This window comes from Trachurus japonicus, chromosome 17, assembly GCF_045865225.1.
Source record: "Trachurus japonicus isolate A0001 chromosome 17, Traja_1.0".
Classification (NCBI taxonomy): domain Eukaryota; kingdom Metazoa; phylum Chordata; class Actinopteri; order Carangiformes; family Carangidae; genus Trachurus; species Trachurus japonicus.
Window position 1 is genome coordinate 13021025 of NC_140923.1, and position 19446 is coordinate 13040470.

At 38.0% G+C, this 19446-nt stretch overlaps 2 protein-coding genes across 2 annotated transcripts in view; one reads left to right on the forward strand and one right to left on the reverse strand.

Annotated features, from left to right (window-relative positions):
• Positions 1-6410, forward strand: part of gipc2 (GIPC PDZ domain containing family, member 2) — a 29427-nt gene extending 23017 nt beyond the window's left edge. Inside the window, exons 4-6 of the mRNA XM_085806116.1 lie at positions 1521-1633; positions 3334-3415; positions 5768-6410. Of these exons, the coding sequence (XP_085662242.1) occupies positions 1521-1633; positions 3334-3415; positions 5768-5919 (347 nt within the window). The 3' untranslated portion in view covers positions 5920-6410. The remainder of the gene's footprint in view (positions 1-1520; positions 1634-3333; positions 3416-5767) is intronic.
• A 3173-nt stretch (positions 6411-9583) lies between these two features.
• Positions 9584-19446, reverse strand: part of txndc12 (thioredoxin domain containing 12 (endoplasmic reticulum)) — a 12465-nt gene continuing 2602 nt past the window's right edge. The window contains exons 2-7 of the mRNA XM_085806117.1: positions 18705-18765; positions 16437-16489; positions 14742-14815; positions 13711-13780; positions 11245-11328; positions 9584-9808 (exon numbers count right to left, since the gene is read on the reverse strand). Of these exons, the coding sequence (XP_085662243.1) occupies positions 9726-9808; positions 11245-11328; positions 13711-13780; positions 14742-14815; positions 16437-16489; positions 18705-18765 (425 nt within the window). The 3' untranslated portion in view covers positions 9584-9725. The remainder of the gene's footprint in view (positions 9809-11244; positions 11329-13710; positions 13781-14741; positions 14816-16436; positions 16490-18704; positions 18766-19446) is intronic.

The following is a 19446-nucleotide window of genomic DNA, read 5'->3' on the forward strand; positions in this document are numbered from 1 at the left end:
GAGCAGGTATGACATGAGCCAACAGTGCATAATCCAATTACGTATGGCTAATTTGCATACATACAACACCTGATCTAAACATAGGGTAGAGCAGGTGAAAATGTCTTGTGCAATCTTGTTAACATATAATATGTTAACAAGATTGAACAAGACATTTTTTGACTGTAATATGATATTACAGTTAAAAAACTTAAGGAATGGAACCAATTTAGGCCCATGAGCATTAATCGAGACGGAGCATGTCATACCTGCTCTACTAAGGATGTGACTGTCTTGAAAAATTGCAGTCATCTTGAAATTTAAAGTGGTCAACTTGTCGATTGACCGATGGAGTCAACTCATTCCAATTTTCATGTTGGTACCACCACAGCAACTTCATATATACATGTGCCGTCAAAACGGTGGGATTTATGCAAATTTATGCAAATTTGCTCATGTTAACAAAGAATTTCAAAAAACTTGTAATACATTTTTTGTTTGTCTTAATGTAAGTAATCAACTCAGTAATTTTCATGGAGATATCTAAAGGTTAAAAATGTTACCCTATTCACGTGAACATTTTTTTTATATGCCTAATGGGATATGTTTGGGTGTTTTTCGAAACTTTCCCCTAATGGGATTCTTCGGGGCTTTTTTTCCCTCACTCAGGACATGCTGAGGATACAAAATCAGATGAGTTTGCTTCTGTTGCAATTTGTTTAACCTTTTCTCATAAAATGACTGGACTAAGGACGGAGTTAGAGAGAGAGAGAAGAGTGTAGGCGACACCAACGCTGACTCAGCATTAACATGTTTCTGTCGGGTCGCTGTCATGTTTATGTTCGTTGATGATGAGTCAGCAGAGCAACTGGACGCTGTTGTGATGAAACCTGTTATGATTACGGCTGCATCATCATGAACACAGATCGTATTCACAAGATGTTTGTTTGCTACAAAACCAAACAAGAATCACATCATCATCATCATCATCATGTTTGTGTTTATCAGGGTTCTTATGGATCCTTAAAAAGTCTTAAAAGGCATTGAATTCATTAATCTAAAAACAAGGCCTTAATTGGCATTAAAATGTCTTAAATCAATTTTTCAAAGGTCTTAAAGATGTTAACAGTGGGATTTTATGATTGTAATTTGTCTCAAATCTCAAAATAATTGGTAACATTTCGACATAGAGAAGTTAGTGGCGGCCGTCAACGCTAAATTTCTCTCCGCCACCAGCTCCCGAGTCAGTGTTTTTTTTTTTTCCGGACTTTTTATGCATTTATTTTGAAAGGACAGCTGGAAAGAGACACAATCCAATGTTCATGTAGCAGTCACTTTACCTTGGAAGTGGGTAAAATTGTCCCTATAACCCTATGTAATTGATGTGGTGTTTTTTTTCTGCATTTGTGTTTATTGTGAAGTCGGTCTTAAATTTCATTTCAAGTGGCTTTAAAAAAGTCTTAAAAAGTCTTAAATTTAACTTGGCTTAAGCTGTAGGAACCCTGTTTAATCACAATGAAATTATTATTTTTGATTGATAGAAATGCTTGAGCCCAGGTCGAAAGGCTCCAAACCTGCCAGCGACAACAAGATCGGCACAGGGAGGGGGACGCTGAGGCTTCGCTCCAAAGGCCCAGCTACTGTGGAGGACGAGGTACGTAGTAAATCTCTCTGGGTGTTTCTGGGTAACACGGGCGTTCATTCATTCATTCAAATTGTTGCACTCTGACCATTCTCCATTGTGGATCTGTTGAGTTGAGTCCATGAAGAGGAAGGAAACACACACAGATGAGGCAAAATAAACACGACACGACACAACATGCTGTTAGAGGTTATTTTATTTTACCCAGGACACTATCTCAATACAGTATTATATAGAGCTATGAGGGAGTGGAAAGCCCTTCCTAATTATGTTATACAACAAAGAAATATGGTAAATTTTAAAACAAAATTAAACAAGAGCGTCTGGCTGCAGACCTCCACTGTCAGGGCGCTTCCTTGCAGACCTCCACTGTGGGGACGGAAGTTGATTGAACACATAAATCATATTTACATTATTAAGCCCCAAGAAATAAAGTATGGTCATATGGGAAACTAGAAAATATATGTTCCTCCTGGTATACTCGCTTTTAAGGGTTAGTGAGTTTAACTCAAGTACCGTTAACCACCCGCGGACCTCCGTTACACACACACACACACACACACACACGGTATAGCCAATTTAGTTTTAATTTTATTCATATATTAAGCCCAGCGTTTGTCCATTCAGTGTTTCCTCCGTGAAAGACACACGAGAGAATCCGGTCAATTTTCAAAATAAAACACCGGGAATGACAAACACGTGAGGCCAATGTGTGTACGTTTGTAGCATATTTGTGTTTATTAATCGAAACAGAGCGCGAGAGATGAACACACACACAGTTGAGGGGAGAAGCGCTCGTCCCCCGCCGCCACAGAGTCGTTAATGGTATAACGCGCTCGTTGATAAGTTTCGTTTTTAATGAGGAAAGTTGTAACTGTGTAGTGGAAAGGGGTGCAAAGTAGGAAATTGTAACTGGTTGTGGAAACACTGCTTTACATTGTTTTAACATAAAAAAATAAAAAAATAAAAAAAAATCATCATTCTGAAGGTGTGGCGGCTTTTATTTTGCCGTGGCATGTAGAGGAAACCCTGCCATTATTGACCACTTTTTCCTATTCTTCATGTTAAAAAACTTTACAAATACATGCTTCCGGTTTATTCGCTTTTATTTTGAAAAGCTTCGAATCAACTTCCGTCCCCACAGTGGAGGTGGCCTCACAGTGGAGGTCTGCAGCCAGACCCCTCTCAAATTAAAAGATTATTATTTAACTCGATACATGACCATTTGTTCAAATTTGGTCTGTCGTAAATATTTGTTTTCAGTTTTGGGTCATGGCATCTACAGTAAATGTTTTGTAATGATTCAATGTAGGAGCTTGTAACTTTGATGTTTGGTGTCGTCTTGGGTGTTTTGTGTGTATTTGTATGTATTAAGTACGTGTTTTTGTTTTTTATGTATCAAGCAGGTGTTGTTTATAGTTGGTTTGTATTGTCACTTATGAAAATGAAAGACCGCAGGAAGAATAGCTGCTGCTTTGTAAAAGCTAATGGGGATCTTAATAAACCAAACCAAACCAAACCAAACCAAACAACACATACCGTGATGTGAACGTCCTATTTTCCCCCTTTACAATTGAAATCTGGGAAAATAGGAAACCGGCTGATGACCTAATTGATGGTGAAAATGTTTTGTCAGAAGATAAACAGGAAGACAAAACAATTAACCATCAACTGAACTGAAGCGCTGAGCCGACTTGTTTGTGTGTTTCCAGCCAACAGAGTTCGAGGAGAAGGCCGTGAAGAAAGTGGACGACCTCCTGGAGAGCTACATGGGCATCAGAGACACTGAACTCGGTGAGTGGTGCTAACACGAGTAACACCAACACTAGTGCTGCTACTTCACTGTTTCTCTATGACTCAGACTCATCGTGTCTCCTACATGAGGGAAACACAAAACTTTATCCTATTGTGTAACAGCTGTGGCTCTGCAGGACGGAGCTGCAGAAATATACTGTGGGGTTTGGACTTTAGCTTCTAAATGTTTTGTCCAATTATTTTGTCATGTGTGAAAATGTCAAACCTCAGTTTAGTCCTTGATTTTATTGTTCTCCAACACAAAGATGTGTTTCATATGATCAAAATTCATAATCCCAGGTGTAATAAAAGCAAAGAACGTTGAAACTTCAATAGATTTAACAGGGATCATGCTGTATCTTTCTCATTATTACTTTTTTTTAAACAGTTTATTTGTTGCATTTTCAAGAAAAATACAATGCAGTCTACAGGGGAAGACACAGGTGTAAAGGCTGAAGATCATTAAAAAGAGAGAAAAACTAAAATTAACTAAAACTCTGAAGGTACCAGAGGAGTGGAAATATACAGTATATAAACAAACACGTATAAAGAATCATTAGATACACAATAACAGAAGGGTAAGAGAGAGAGTTGTTTTCGAGGCAAATGCAGTAACTGCCCCAGACGGGAACACGCATCAGCGGTTTTGCATGAATTTACCTCTAAAACAACTCTGTCTGGTAACGTTGTGTTATTATCTCATAGCGTGGTGAATGTGCAGGTCACAACTTGTCCACCAGAGCGTTGTGGAGTTGTTGGATTGTGTATTTGATGAGTTTGATGAGGGAAACCAAGAAATCCCATAATGAGCCTCCGTAGCGTAGCTCTGAGCAGCTCACGGCTCTGCTCCGCCGTTCTAAAAATAGCTTGCAACGACAATTAAAAGGTAACGAACCTACTGCTAAGACTATAGGCATTATGGCAATGGACCAATTTGTCAAAATGTTGAATTATCCCTTTAAGTATCCATCACAAATGCATGATCAGAGATCAGCAGTAAAAAAAAAAACAAGACTTTCGAAGGAAAAAGGCGGTGATTTACTCTGTAACACTGGTTCATCCTGAAAAACTGCACCAGGCTAGTAGTCTGCCAGGACGTTTCCATGGTAACATAGTGGTCAGACTCATCTAACTCATTTATATCTCTTCTTTGTGAGAATCAAACTTGAAAATGTGGATGAACTTGTGTTGTCGTTGCTACTTCAGAGACTTCGAGACCATTTTACTCTCACAGGACCAATTTGCCAACATGTTGAACTATCCCTTTAACCGTTATTGTTGATTTCTGTTGTTTACTTACTTATATTTATGTTGCTGGCACTTGATTATGTTCATGTTATGCAGCATTTTGGTGAACTGAGGGTTGTTTTAAATGTGCTTTGCAAATAAAATTTAACTTTGAGTTGAGTTGTGTCTCTTTCTATTGAGGTTAAAGCAGAAGTAAGCGATCCGGTCGTTTTGGCTAATGCTGCGTTCCAGGCAGGCTTTTGAAACCGTAAATTACACGACTTACGACTTTGTAGCGTTCCAGGAAACCCACTCGTGTTTTTCCGACCTGTTTTACCGGTGAAAGTCACTATAACGGCCACTCGTAGCTTCCGACCCGTGAACTCGTACCAGATCGAACTGGTACGAGTTCACAGGTCGGAAAAACACGAGTTACGAGTTGCCTTGAACGCACCATAACGTCTTGTCAGCCGATGGAGTTAGCAGCCCCCGCCCTCGTCATGGATCTATTGGTCCTCGTCCCTACGTCGCCACATTCACGCGCATCCCTTGGCTGCACACACAGCCCTTCATGCCGTTCTCTCTCCTCATTGGATAAAACTTGTAGGATACGAGAAAAGTTTTCTCCTCGGCTCAGAGCAGAGCAGAGGGACTGACAGACCCGTGTTTCAGTCCAAACACTCTATGTCAAGGTCAAGGTCAAGGTCACGTTTATTTATATAGCACCTTGAACCAAAGTGCTTTACAATTAAAACAATTTCAATTACAGTTTAAACATCAGATAAAAACACAATAATAAAAGCACAATAAATAAAATAAACATCGGATAAAACATTGGATAAAAGCACAACATACAATAAAACTGTAATGATAAAACAATCGGTCAAGGGTTAAAAGCCAGGGAGAAGAGGTGGGTTTTCAATAGAGATTTAAGTTTGGAGCTGTTCTGATTGTAAGTGATGTAAGTGATTGCTGTCGGAAGATATAACTATTTAAGACTTATATTAACACAAAAATATCGCTTACTTCTGCTTTAAATGGAGACATTTGTTTAAACCACATGGAAACATCCAGCACTCGCCCAGCTTGATGTTGATGTTCCCTCTCTCCATCTCTCTCCTGCAGCTGCGACGATGGTCGAGGTCGGCCGCGACAAGAAGAACCCGGATGAATTCGCCATGGCGCTGGACGAGACCCTGGGAGACTTCGCCTTCCCCGACGAGTTCGTCTTCGACGTCTGGGGCGCCATCGGAGACGCCAAGCAGGGAAGATTTTAAAGTTTGCTCTGCTGGCCTCCTACAAAAAAAAACAAAAAAACACACATACTGGACACACAAACACACACTGACACACACATAAACACACACACACTCCATCCATCCTTCCTTTCCCCAAATCAACCTCTTTCTACTCTCCTCTCTGAAGCCGACTGGACAAACTTCAACCAGTTCTACAAACAAAAGGAGGGAGGGAGGGAGGGAGGGAGGGAGGGAGGGGTGGGTGAATGAAGCGCTCCTTCACCTGGATGGAGAGTCGAGTCTTTAAGTCCGGTTCAGTTTATACTCTGCATAAGGAGTTTCACACGTCGTCGGGGTGTTTTGGTGTTTAATCTTTGTGTTTAAAGAAAAGATATCCATGAAACGTGGGATTCAGTTTTCCATCTGTGGAAAAGCCGAAGCGTCACTGATTATTAACTCCAGATGTTGTTCACAGCAGCAGCAGCTTCATGCATCTCAAACTCAGCTCATGAGGCTGCTCTCCTGTGTGTGTGTGTGTGTGTGTGTGTGTGTGTGTGCAGGGCCGTTGCTAGGAATTCTGGGCCCCCTTAAAGAATACTAAAGTGGGCCCCTCCCCCTAACTTTTCCAGTTTTTTTTTTTTAATGTATTATCGTTTTTTATTTAGCCTTCTTTGTTTTGATGCTAATGCAGCATTACACTGCAAAAACTCAAGTATCTTAGCAAGAATATTTGTCTTATTTCTAGTCAAAACAAATCTCATTATACTTAAAATAAGACACATCATATTAAAAGTAGCTTGTTTTTAGACACTTTTTTACTCCTTTCAAGCAGATTTTCACTTGGAATAAGTAGAAAAAATCTGATAATGGAACAAGTTTTTCTTCCTTATTACAAGCACAAAAACTTACTTTCACAAGTTAATTTTTAGGTAATGAGTCTTATTTTAAGTGGAAAGAGATTAGCTTTGGCTAGAAATGAGACATTTGGACAAGAAATAAGACAAATATTCTTGGAAAGATGTTGAGTTTTTACAGTGTACTATGAGTATTAGTCAGCGTCTTACGCAGAATAAATTAGTCATACAAAGATTAGACTACTGGGGTTTTTTATGGGCCCCACTGGGCGCTGGGCCCCTAGAATTATCATCACCTTTCTCCCCTATACAACGGCCCTGTACAGTATGTGTGTGTCTGTCTGTGTGTGTGTGTGAGTGCATGGGGGGGGGAGGACGGCTATGAGGGGCCGTACAAGCCATAATTCATTCTTTCACTCACACATACATACATTCTCCTTACACATACATATTATATTCTCACTCTCACATACATACATACTTCTAGTATGAAAATGTATCAATATGAGTGAAAATATATGTATGTGTGAGTGAAAATATATGTATGTGTAAGGAGAATGTATGTATGTGTGAGTGAAAGAATGAATTATGGCTTGTACGGCCCCTCATAGACGGCCCACCTAGTCCACAGTGGTCTATTAACACTGGTTATAAATGGTACGTGCACAACCTTTAAATTTTTAAAAAAACAAAACAATCACTTTAAGTTTTAATCACACTTTATAGCTGTGTAATTTTGGAGTATACAGATGTATCACAGCTTTTTATAGGCTTTTTTTTTATACATATATATATATATATATGTGAAAATGCTGCTGATTTTTTACAGCAGCAGCTTTGTGTAATTATAGAGATCGTAGCAATACTTCTTCCCTCGAGCAACTCTTTTTATTTCCCTCAGTACTTTTAAAAATGACCTCATGGTAGCAATGGTAATAATAATAATAATAATAAGACCACGTTCACTTTGCTAATGTTCGTTTACTTTGTTTGATTTGATTCTCTTCTCTCTGTTGCCCCTTAAACCTCTCAGCTTGAGCCTTGCGTCCATCCATCAGAGACTGAGCAAAACAGAGAAAAGGAGTTTTTTTATTTTATTTTTATCTCCAAATGCCTTTTTTATCCAAGTTTGACGACACATTCCTCGTGCTTCTCATGTCCGTTGGCGCTGATTTTAAGATTTTAAGAGGCACGCTGTTTTATCTTTTTTTTTTCTCCCCTGTAATTTATTTTATCATGAAAAATCAAATGCTGTATGACGTTTTGTACACTGAGGAGGAGAAGGAGGAGGAAGTGGCTCTGAAGGCCGTGTCTGGAATGGGATCAATTGCAATCCAATGTCTTAACTAAAAAAAAAAGAAAAGAAAAAAAAAATAATGCACTCGCATTAATGTAACTGCACTATTTAAAATCACTGTCAAACTGAATTTAAATAGTGACTCCAGTCATCTACTCGTGTTAACTGTTCACAGCGGTTACAGACTGTTTGACAAAACCATAAGGGATCACTATTGTTGTTGGATAGACAATAAAAAATCTGATATACTGTAACAACGCTGCCCGTGTCGTGAATGAATGAATGAATGAATGAATGATGCAACACATGTAAAATTACTCAATACAACAAACTTTTTTATTTGCACACTTGGCTGTGTACATGTATAAAATACATCAAGACACTTAACCAATGTTTCCGTCCCTCATCCAAAGAGTTTAACAAGGCTGGTTTCCAAAAAAACTGAACAGTAGTATCACTTCACAAGCAGCAAAACAAACCCCAGAAAGTTTAAAAAAAACAACAAAAAAAACAGTTATTGAGATATAGAGCTAAATAAGTAAGTAGAGATTAAATTGTCAAGATTAAATGAGTCGTTATAACATTTAAGAAAGTGGATAATAGAAATAGAAGAAGTAGAGTAGAGAGTCTATCTAGTAGTGCAGGGTGAATATAGTCGCAGAGGATCTTTGGAAGCACATCACTGTAGGTGTTGGTTTATTGTTTTACCAGTGTGAAATACTGCATCGTGGCTGTTGGGTGAAAACATTAGAAAATCTATACTGGTTTCACTGGGATCAACGACGTGAAACTAGCTCAGAACCAAAACAGACTCGCATCTCGTGGCGTTTCACATTTTAAAAAAAAGAAATAAAATAAATTGGCATATTATTAAAGATGTGACGTTTTGCATCCAACAACAGATGAGAGTTAATACACTGCAAAAACTCAATCTTACCAAGAATATTTGTCTTATTTCTAGTCAAAATGTTATTTTCTAGTCAAAACATCTCATTGTACTTAAAATAAGACTCATCAAATTAAAAAGTAGTTTGTTTTTAGACACTTTTTACTCCTTTCAAGCATATTTTCACTTGAAATAAGTAGAAAAATCTGACAGTGGATCAAGTTTTTCTTTCTTATTACAAGCACAAAAAACTTCCTTTCACTGGCAGATTTTTCTACTTATTTCAGGTGAAAATTTGTTTGAAACAAGTGAAAATGATCTAAAAACAAGTTAATTTTTAGGTGATGAGTCTTATTTTAAGTGAAAAGAGATTAGTTTTGACTAGAAATGAGACATTTTGACAAGAAATAAGACAAATATTCTTGGAAAGATTTTGAGTTTTTGCAGTGTAGTGAACACTGCAGTTTTAAAACTTGGCTAGCTTGAGTTGTTTTGCATCCTCTCTTAACTGGACAGTCAGTACAGTATATGGCGTTTTTATAGTTAACAACAGTACCTTATACAAATATACAGGTTTTTTATTAAACAAAAGACGACGGCGACGGGAGAAAGAGGTGGTGAAAAAACATACGAGACAGAAAAGAAAAGAAAAAGGAAATACTCAAGCACCGATGCCTCTGAATGACTGGCTTGGTTTGGTCAGCGGGACGCGGCCCACCGTGTTCAGGATGAGTATAAATAGTGAGGGGAGGGGGGGTGAGGAGGAAGTGTAGCCCTTACAGCCTGATCGTCGCTCGTCCTCGCCGCCTCACAGCTCGTCGCCGGTGTGGCCGCCGCGCTTGAAGGCGTCGCCCGTCAGCTTCTCCTGAGCCTCCTTCATACCGGACACCACTGAGGAGGAGGATGGAGGCAAACACATAAACACACACACACACCAGGATTATAAACTGCTTTAAAGGGATAGTTCGACATTTTGGCAGGCAAATTGGCCCATTGCCATAATCCCTATAGTTTTAGGAGTAGGTTCGTTACCTTTAATTGTTGGTGCAAGCTATTTTTAGAACGGAGGCTCATGGGATTTCTTGGTTTCCCTCATCAAACTCATCAAATACACAATCCAACAACTCCACAACGCTCTGGTGGACAAGTTGTGACCTGCACATTCACCACGCTATGAGATAATAACAGAACGTTACCAGACAGAGTTGTTTTAGAGGTAAATGCAGAGACTGCTTGATGAAAAACTGAGCATCAGCGGTTTTGCATTAATTTGCCTCTAAAACAACTCTGTCTCGTAACGTTCTGTTATTATCTCATAGCGTGGTGAATGTGCAGGTCACAACTTGTCCACCAGAGCGTTGTGGAGTTGTTGGATTGTGGATTTGACGAGTTTGATGAGGGAAACCAAGAAATCCCATGAGCCTCCGTAGCGTAGCTCTGAGCAGCTCGCGGCTCTGCTCCGCCGTTCTAAAAACATCTTGCACCGACAATTAAAGGTAACGAACCTACTGCTATGACTATAGGGATTATGGCAATGGGCCAATTTGCCAAAATGTTGAACTATCCCTTTAAATGAGGTTCACATCCAGCTCCAGCACATTTATTGTCATATATATAAAACGACAGGCAGAGGTGGAAGCTCAGGCCAAGAGGGTTTTACACAGTTACTGTAAATGTCATAATGGAACAAAGTGACATGAACCACCTATTTCCTTCACGTACAACTGTATCGTATAAATGGCTTGAACTACATTTTATTTTCAGATGTAATACATAACATTTAGATTTACTACATTCGATACTTAAAGTACAACTTTTAGATTTACTGAATCTACTACATGACAACATTTTAGCCAGTTCTCTAGACCCTCTCTTTTTTCCAATATCTAACATCAGTGCGTAAGCATGTGTACCGTCTCATTTTTTCTATTAAAAAAGACAAACAATAAAGGTTCAAGGTCAAAAAATAAAGATAAAAAAATCTCATCATAGATATATGAGGTCGTTGGAGAGGAAAAGCAGATGAATTTATGTTTTTGTGGATCAGCGGAAAATCATGTTCATAAACTGCTGCCTCATAATAAATAATCGAAAACGTATGTAAACCCACTCTATTTAAAGTGGAGATTTGTCACTTTAATGTGGCATCTATTTTTTATTTTAAAGAGGGTTAGGGTTAAAAAATGAACTGAACTGTCCAAATCCTCCGGTCTGGTCTGAAATATGAGTTTCCCTTTTAATCCCAGATGTTATGTCAAAGAGCGCAGCAGCTGGAAGCTCAAAACGAATATTTTCCCAGAGCCAAAAGATGATAATCTGTTTGTTACCTTGCTCTGCGTTGCTGTAGAAGTATTTGTAGTTGGGATTCCCGTTCTTGTTGGTGATTTCAGGATGGACTTTGCCACTGGGATCTGTGCGGGGGAGTAAGAGGAGTCAAATAAAACATTGAAATCCAAATGCTTTCATTGAGGGTGTGTTCATTTTGTATTAAAAACCAAAGTTTGTGCAGCCTCTTCTAATGTAGTTTTAGTTAGGACCAGGAAAACAACACCACCAAGATGCTGACGGGTTTATATCGAAGCATCTTCTGAATCATTAATTCATCATTTTGTCTGTAAAATGGTGAAATAAATACAAAGACAAAGCAGTTTCCCAACATTAAAGGTCTAATTCTGTCAATCTAAAAACCCACAACAACCCAAATATATAAAATTTACAGTCACATAAAAGAGAAAATCTGAAAATCTAATTAAATTTCTATCATTCAAATGATTTATCTACTCAGCTCTAGTTTTACCTCATTAAAAAAACATGCACGTCTTTATGTAGAAACTTTATCTGGAAGGGGAAACGAGCTAGGATAAGTCTTTCTACTCTTTCCCGTCCCAAAGTACTTGGCGGTCTTGCTCTACCAAACTTTAAACATTACTTTTGGTCTTTTCAACTTAGAGCTCTTAAAGTCTGGTTGGATCCCACTTCAGAAGTACCCTGGCGAGCTATAGAAAACGCTATGACATATCCAATCAGAATCCAGGACTTGCCTTTTTCGTTTGTTAAACTTAAAACTGCTAAATCACATATGGGTTCTATCGTATCTAACACATTATCTATCTGGTACTGCATTGAAAAGCACTTGTCTATTGCGTGTAAATTTCACTCTTCCTCTCCCATCTGGCACAATAATGCTTTATTAACCGGGTCAATGCCCTTTACCTGTCACGAGTGGTCTAAACAGGGGATCAAGGTATTAGGTGACATCTTTGATGACCAAGGCCTCCGATCCTTTCAAGACCTTAAAAATTCTTTTTCCATCCCAGGTTCCTCATGGTTTTTTTTACCTCCAACTCCGCACTGCCTTAAAAACTTATGGGGTTCCTTGGGATGTCTTTCTCGGCTCTCATCCAATAATAGCATTGCTCTCCTCAAAGTCCAAACTAGTTTCTCGAATCTATACCAAACTTGTTTCAACTGGTTTGAAACCCCTTCCTGTTTTATATGGCTGGGAACAATTTTTACAATCTCTTGATCTGGTCTGTGACTGGCATACAATATGGTTTAATTTATTTTCATCATCAAAGAATTTAGCCCATCAGTTAATCCATTTCAAATTCATTCACAAATTTTATTTTACCCCTGAACGCAGATTTAAATTGAATTTGATAGATAATGATGCTTGCCCCAACTGTTCCAACTTAGTGAAAGGGGATTACCTCCATATGTTTTGGCACTGTCCCCTGATTAATTCTTTTTGGAAATATGTAAATAATATTGTTAGCAAAATCATTGGTAAATCTCTTCCTACTTGTCCTGCTCTTTATTTACTGGGTTATAACCCCAATGTGTATGTTTCTTTTCAGGAGAAGCGGATCTTAATGGCAGCCTCAACTGCAACTAAAAAATCTATTATTAAAAATTGGTTTGAACCCGCTATCTCTCTAAATAAACTTTGGATTAACTTATTTTTTGATATTTGTTTACTAGAAAGATCTACTGCCAGAATCAATGGAGCAAAATCTGAGTCTCTTCTGACCTGGTCTAAGGCCATCGAGCATATTCAGAAAATTAACGCGTCATAGCTTCTATGATAATTATTATTATTAATTTATTTAATATTTATCCCTTTTTTTTTCCTCTCTCTCTCTTCCTCTAAATTCTAGGGTTGTCTAACCCTACAGGCCCTGTTTGTCTTGTTTGTCTGTGGTTGTCTTTGTTTTTGTGTATGTGAGTCTTGTCTGTGAAGTATTTGTTATTGCTGTGTGGTATCAGAGCATCTTTTTACAATTTTGCTCTGGTTCTGTTCCCCTTTTTTATTTTTATTTTTTTTACTGTGGTCTTGTTTGTTAGTACTGTTTATCGTTTATCTATCACACTCCCTTGTGCCCTGTATTATTCACTATGTTTTTTGTTTTCTTTCCTAATGTTTTGAGGAATTAAATAAAATTTTGATCAAAAAAAAAACAAAAAAAACATGCAGAACTAAAACAGGTTAAACTGCAAATCTAAATATTTTAAAAGTCTAAAGATTTCACATTACAAAATAAATTCCTGCGATTAGTTCTTTTAAACTTTACACACTGTTCACTACATTATTATATCCATCTATCCTCATGAATTGCATTAATTCAACCTGAACACATTCTCGAGTAGTTTTGTTCTAATGTGCAAAAGAAATGTGACATTGTGCAACTGGAGCTTAGTGAATCAACCGCTGTTCAGGAGGACGACCAACTGTGCACCGGGTCTGTCTGGAGGAATCTTAATGAGTGTTTACAGGACTCGACCCTCGTCCGTACCAAGGAAAAGAATCCGAGGAATGTATCCGCCGTCGGGGCTGAAGGCTTCGTCCTTCGGCTCCTCCTCATCCTGGTCGGGAGCAGAGATAACAGCTCGTCAACACTTCATACCAATGGGGTAAAGTAACACACAGTCACACGCAGTTAAGATTTTTTTTTTTACACAACACAAACACTTTAATTCAGTGGTTCTCAACTGGTGGGTCGGGACCCAAAAGTGGGTCGCGGACCCGTTCTGGATGGGTCGCGGACAGCTGGTCAAAAAAGTAAATAATATATAATGCACATCTGATGTTGGACATGTCTTTTATTTTGAAAAATAACTTATTTTGAAAGGCACACGAGACACGTGAACACATGAGGTTGGAATGCTCCTCCTCAGTTTCTTATTATTTGCTCCATTTGCTCTGAATACAAAGATATCAGTTTCTTATTAATGTGGCCTGAATGCAGTGAATCTTGATTTGTTTTGTGGGTCTTTATTTTGTGCAATTTGATATTTATTCCCTTGTGAATATGCTCTGAATGCAGAGATGCATTAGAAGTCAAATATATCGTTTTGTTGGTCTCCATTTTGTGCAGTTTGATATTTTTTATTCACTTTCGTACATGCAGTTGTCATGGTCCTCCTCAGTTTCATTCTTGTGCCCTGAAATGCACTTTGCAAAATTAGTTTTTAAAGGCTTTAAAAAGACTAGTTGAGACCCCCTGCTTTAGATGATGATAATGAAAAAAATGTGGTTAAGTTGGTAACTATACAGCAAGTGCCTTTAATCATGTGACCAGAGTGTGTGTATGTGTAGGTTAGCGGTGAACCCACACACATGAGATCAAGTTTTTTCTACAGGTCTGGAGCTGAATCCAGTGTTTAAATGTTTCAGTGTGTGATAAAAGTGATAAAAACTAAATCCATGTGCACTCCAAAAAAAAAAAAAAAGGCACCAAATCAAACAGAGAATAAAGAAAATAACCGTATATTGTACAGTGTATGATGATAAGTAAGCGTAACCCTGACATGAGTGCGTCCTCACCTCCAGGTTCACCATCACAAAGTTGTGTGCAAGTTCAGAGATTTCCCTGGATTCAGCAAATTTGGGCTTCAGCGCTAAAGGTAGAAATAAAAAAAACAACACAATCATGAATGATCTGCTCACAATAGATCATAAACACGACAGTGCAGCTCTCACTCTGCATCTTTAACATGAAGTCTCCTCCAGAAAAGAAAAACAGGAAGAGAGAGAGTTCATGTCATCAGATCTAACTTTAATCCAAACTCACAGACACAACACTTTTTTTTCTCTCTGTACAGGTCAGATTTTGTTCTTATGGAGATCATCAGCAACTGTTTTTTATTATTTTATGAAATATCTGATCTGATTCCAGCTTTTGCTTTCGTCTTTGTCGTATTTCACTATAGTTTTTGTATGAGACAAAAAAAAAAAAATCTGCAGACTCTCACGCTTCAGGGTGTGTGTTGGACTGGAACAAGCATTTTCACACATTTTATACACAAAACAACTGGGTGAGAAAATAACCATTAAATTAAGATGAAAAATGTTAATTACAGTCCAGTGAGACTTTTTTCCAAATGTCTCACTTTGTCCAACCAACCTTCAACCTTCACAACAATGGACTATCAACCAATTATACAAATATGATGTTTGCGGTTTCATCTGTTTGTCAAAGCGGTGGCTTGGACATGACCGACTGTATTTGTGTGTTTCTGAGTTCTAAGTGTTTCAAAGATTAGTTAGTTAGGTTCAGTTCATTTCGGACATGTTAAAAGAAAGAAAGAAAGAAAGAAAGAAAGAAAGAAAGAAAGAATAATGCAGTAGACAGTTGACAGACATAACAAATAAATACTTTACAAATACAACACATGATTATACACATAATTTGATTTTTCATATCCGAAAAGGAGTGGGAAGAAGTGAAACTTATTTACTCCCACCCCCTATTCATAAATTAACTATCAAGCTTCTTTGTCATTATAATCTATACAATAAGTTAATTTATAAGTTTATTTAGCTGGATCTATTCTAATGTATTATCACTAATCGTTATCTATCTAATTGGCCTACATAAAGACATATACAAACAGACTGAAAGATTTAATATTGTCACATCTCTATATGTCTAGGACAAAACAAAAGAATTGAAAAGTCGGTTCTCTCTCATAAAATAAATATTATATATAAATTAAATGCTCTAGAAAATAAAATATAATAATATTTAAAATCATCTATGTACATCTTGTCATTCATACATATTTGTTCACTATTCAGTGACACCTGAGTGTTTCAAAGATTAGTTAGTTAGTTTCAGTTTTTTATTCATAAATTAACTATCAACCTTCCTTGTCATTATAATCTATACAATAACTTAATTAATACGTTTATTTAGCTGGATTTATTCTAATATATTATCACTAATCTTTATCTCTCTTATATGTAGGGTAGGCATATACATATATAAAGACATTACAAACAGATTCAAAGATTTAATATTGTCACATCTCTATATGTCTAGGACAAAACAAAATAATTTAAAAGTCAGTTCTCTCACATAAAATAAATATTATAGATATAAATTAAATGCTCTAGAAAATAAAATATAATAATATTTAAAATAATCTATATACATCAGTGGCTGTGGTGCAAAACACAGTGCACAGGGTAGCAAATGTTAATGTTAAAGCCCCGGGGCAATGGGGGCATTGTTTTTACCTTTGCAGGCTCCACACCAGCTCTTGTGGACGATGACCATCATCGGCAGCCCGCTGTCACAGAAACACACACAGGAGGAAGAGTCGACTCACACTCACACAACACTGAGAAGAGTAAAACTACAACTGCTGTGAATAAAACTAAACACTCAGCAATGTATTACAAAGACAATGACTGGCATGTGTTGGGAGAAAAAGTTATTTCTGGTTTAGAGATTGATAGTATCACAATATTTTGTGTGGAAATATTATATTGATTAATGGACGCTGTGTATCGATCTTTTATTACATAACTTGCAAATACAAATTGAAGTTTTTAGCACAGGAATACCAGAGTACTTTTTTTATTACTGTGTTGGTCTGATTGTCAATCCTGTTTTACAAGAATAAAACTGATTTAAGTGAGATTTTCTTTACGGGACATTAAAGGGATAGTAGCATTTTTTTTAAAGTGGGGTTGTATGATCTACAAATAGCCCCTAAGTACTTTAATTGCAGTAGAAGACTCTCTGCACTCCTCCCGTTAGCAACGCCAGCCCATAATAGCCCTTACCCAGGGGGCAAAATCCCAGTTTTTTGAAAAACGGACACGGAGCGTTGTAAAAGGTTTGACACCAGAAATGATATCTAGGAACTTCAAGGATTAAAACCTGGGTGGACAACCCGGTCAACTAGCTGCTGGAAAGCTACAGGGGGCCAAAACCCCTTTCTGGGGTCATTTTGATGGCGAAATGATGTAAATGCAAATATTTAGGTACTACAATGGCATAAATAGTCATACAACTATAAAATTTGGCAGAGAGTATCTTGACACATAGGGGGAGGCATGAAAAAAAGATTCTGGGGTTTGTTGCAACTCAATTTTAAGATATCTCCCTCAACATCCCAAAAAAGACAAAAAAAAGTACTGTTCGCCTGACAAATTCTCATGAAAATTATTATTTTTCAGCACTTTATGGAGAATATCTATGCTTAACATATATATAGAAAATTTCCTTAATTCATAAGCTTCCATTTGAGTCCAAGATAGCCTTTCTACTAGCTACTGGAAAGCTACAGGCTGTCTCCAAACAATGCAACACCTATCGTGAAAAACTACATGTTAACTGGCATGATCAGAAACCATTCTATTTCTGGTCTCCCCAAAGTGAACAGATAGATAGAGAAGACCGTTGGCCACAGCAAGTGGGGCTTTTGAGATAGAAAGGCTATCTTGGACTCAAATGGAAGCTTATGAATTAAGGAAATTTTCAATATACATGTTAAGCATAGATATTCTGCATAAAGTGCTGAAAAATAATAATTTTCATGAGAATTTGTCAGGCGAACAGTACTTTTTTTTGTCTTTTTTGGGATGTTGAGGGAGATATCTTAAAATTGAGTTGCAACAAACCCCAGAATCTTTTTTTCATGCCTCCCCCTATGTGTCAAGATACTCTCTGCCAAATTTTATAGTTGTATGACTATTTATGCCATTGTAGTACCTAAATATTTGCATTTACATCATTTCGCCAGCAAAATGACCCCAGAAAGGGGTTTTAGCCCCCTGTAGCTTTCCAGCAGCTAGTTGACCGGGTTGTCCACCCAGGTTTTAATCCTTGAAGTTCCTAGATATAATTTCTGGTGTCAAACCTTTTACAACGCTCCGTGTCCGTTTTTTTGCTTTGCCCCCTGGGTACCTGCCCAGAGATTTACAACATACATTGTTGTGAATGGACCCAAAGAAACGGCCTATTTTCACGGCCTAAAAGAGGTTTTACCTGAAAAAAATTACACAGTTCCATTGTTCGCTATAATATAATTTTTTCCAGCCCCTCAAAGTGCAGGAAAAAACACAGTTTTTATTTGGACCTAACCAACTTACATATCCCTCCGCCCAGGGTTAGCGCCCGCCGATCAGCAGTTGGTTAGGTCCAAATAAAAAACTTTGAAGGGCTGGAAAAAATTGTATTATAGCGAACAATGGAACTGTGTATTTTTTTTTTTCAGGTAAAACCTCTTTTAGGCTGTGAAAATAGGCCGTTTCTTTGGGTCCATTCACAACAATTGTGTTGTAAATCTCTGGGCAGGGCTATTATGGGCTGGCGTTGCTAACGGGAGGAGTGCAGAGAGTCTTCTACTGCAATTAAAGTACTTAGGGGCTATTTGTAGATCATACAACCCCACTTTAAAAAAATGCTAATATCCCTTTAATCAAGGTCAAAAATAGCAACGTATCAGAGTTGCAGTACCACACACTGTGTAGTTTCCACTCTCAGTGTGGACTCACCTGGCCTCGGCCTCGTTCTTGCCGTCGTCCAGTGTCCTCCAGTGGATGTTATCTCCGAACCCTGCAGCAGAGGAGGAGGTGGAGAACGATTTAATGAGTGCACCTGCATTGTGCAAATGGTGTTGTGTTTCTACAGCAGGGTGGGTCTGTCCTAAATACAGCAGCATCGACAGAAAGAGGCGAGCTGTGGTTTGCAGATACAACCGGATGAGCTGTAACTCAATATCAAGCAAAGACGACTCAGACCAGAGGCCGGATTTATGAAACAAACGTCTTAGAGTGACATTTTAGTCTTAAGTGCTGGGAATTTGTGGAATTTACTCTCAAACTTAACAATAAAAGCTATTCATCACTCCTACTCCCCCAGATATTTAAAGGGATAGTATCATTTTTTTTAAAGTGGGGTTGTATGATCTACAAATAGCCCCTCAGTACTTTAATTGCAGTAGCAGACTCTCTACACTCCTCCCGTTAGCAACGCCAGCCCATAATAGCCCTGCCCAGAGATTTACAACATACATTGTTGTGAATGGACCCAAAGAAACGGCCTATTTTCACGGCCTAAAAGAGGTTTTACCTGAAAAAAAAATACACAGTTCCATTGTTCACTATAATATAATTTTTTCCAGCCCCTCAAAGTGCAGGAAAAACGCAGTTTTTTATTTGGACCTAACCAACTGCTGATCGGCGGGCGCTAACCCTGGGCGGAGGGATACGTGAGTTGGTTAGGTCCAAATAAAAA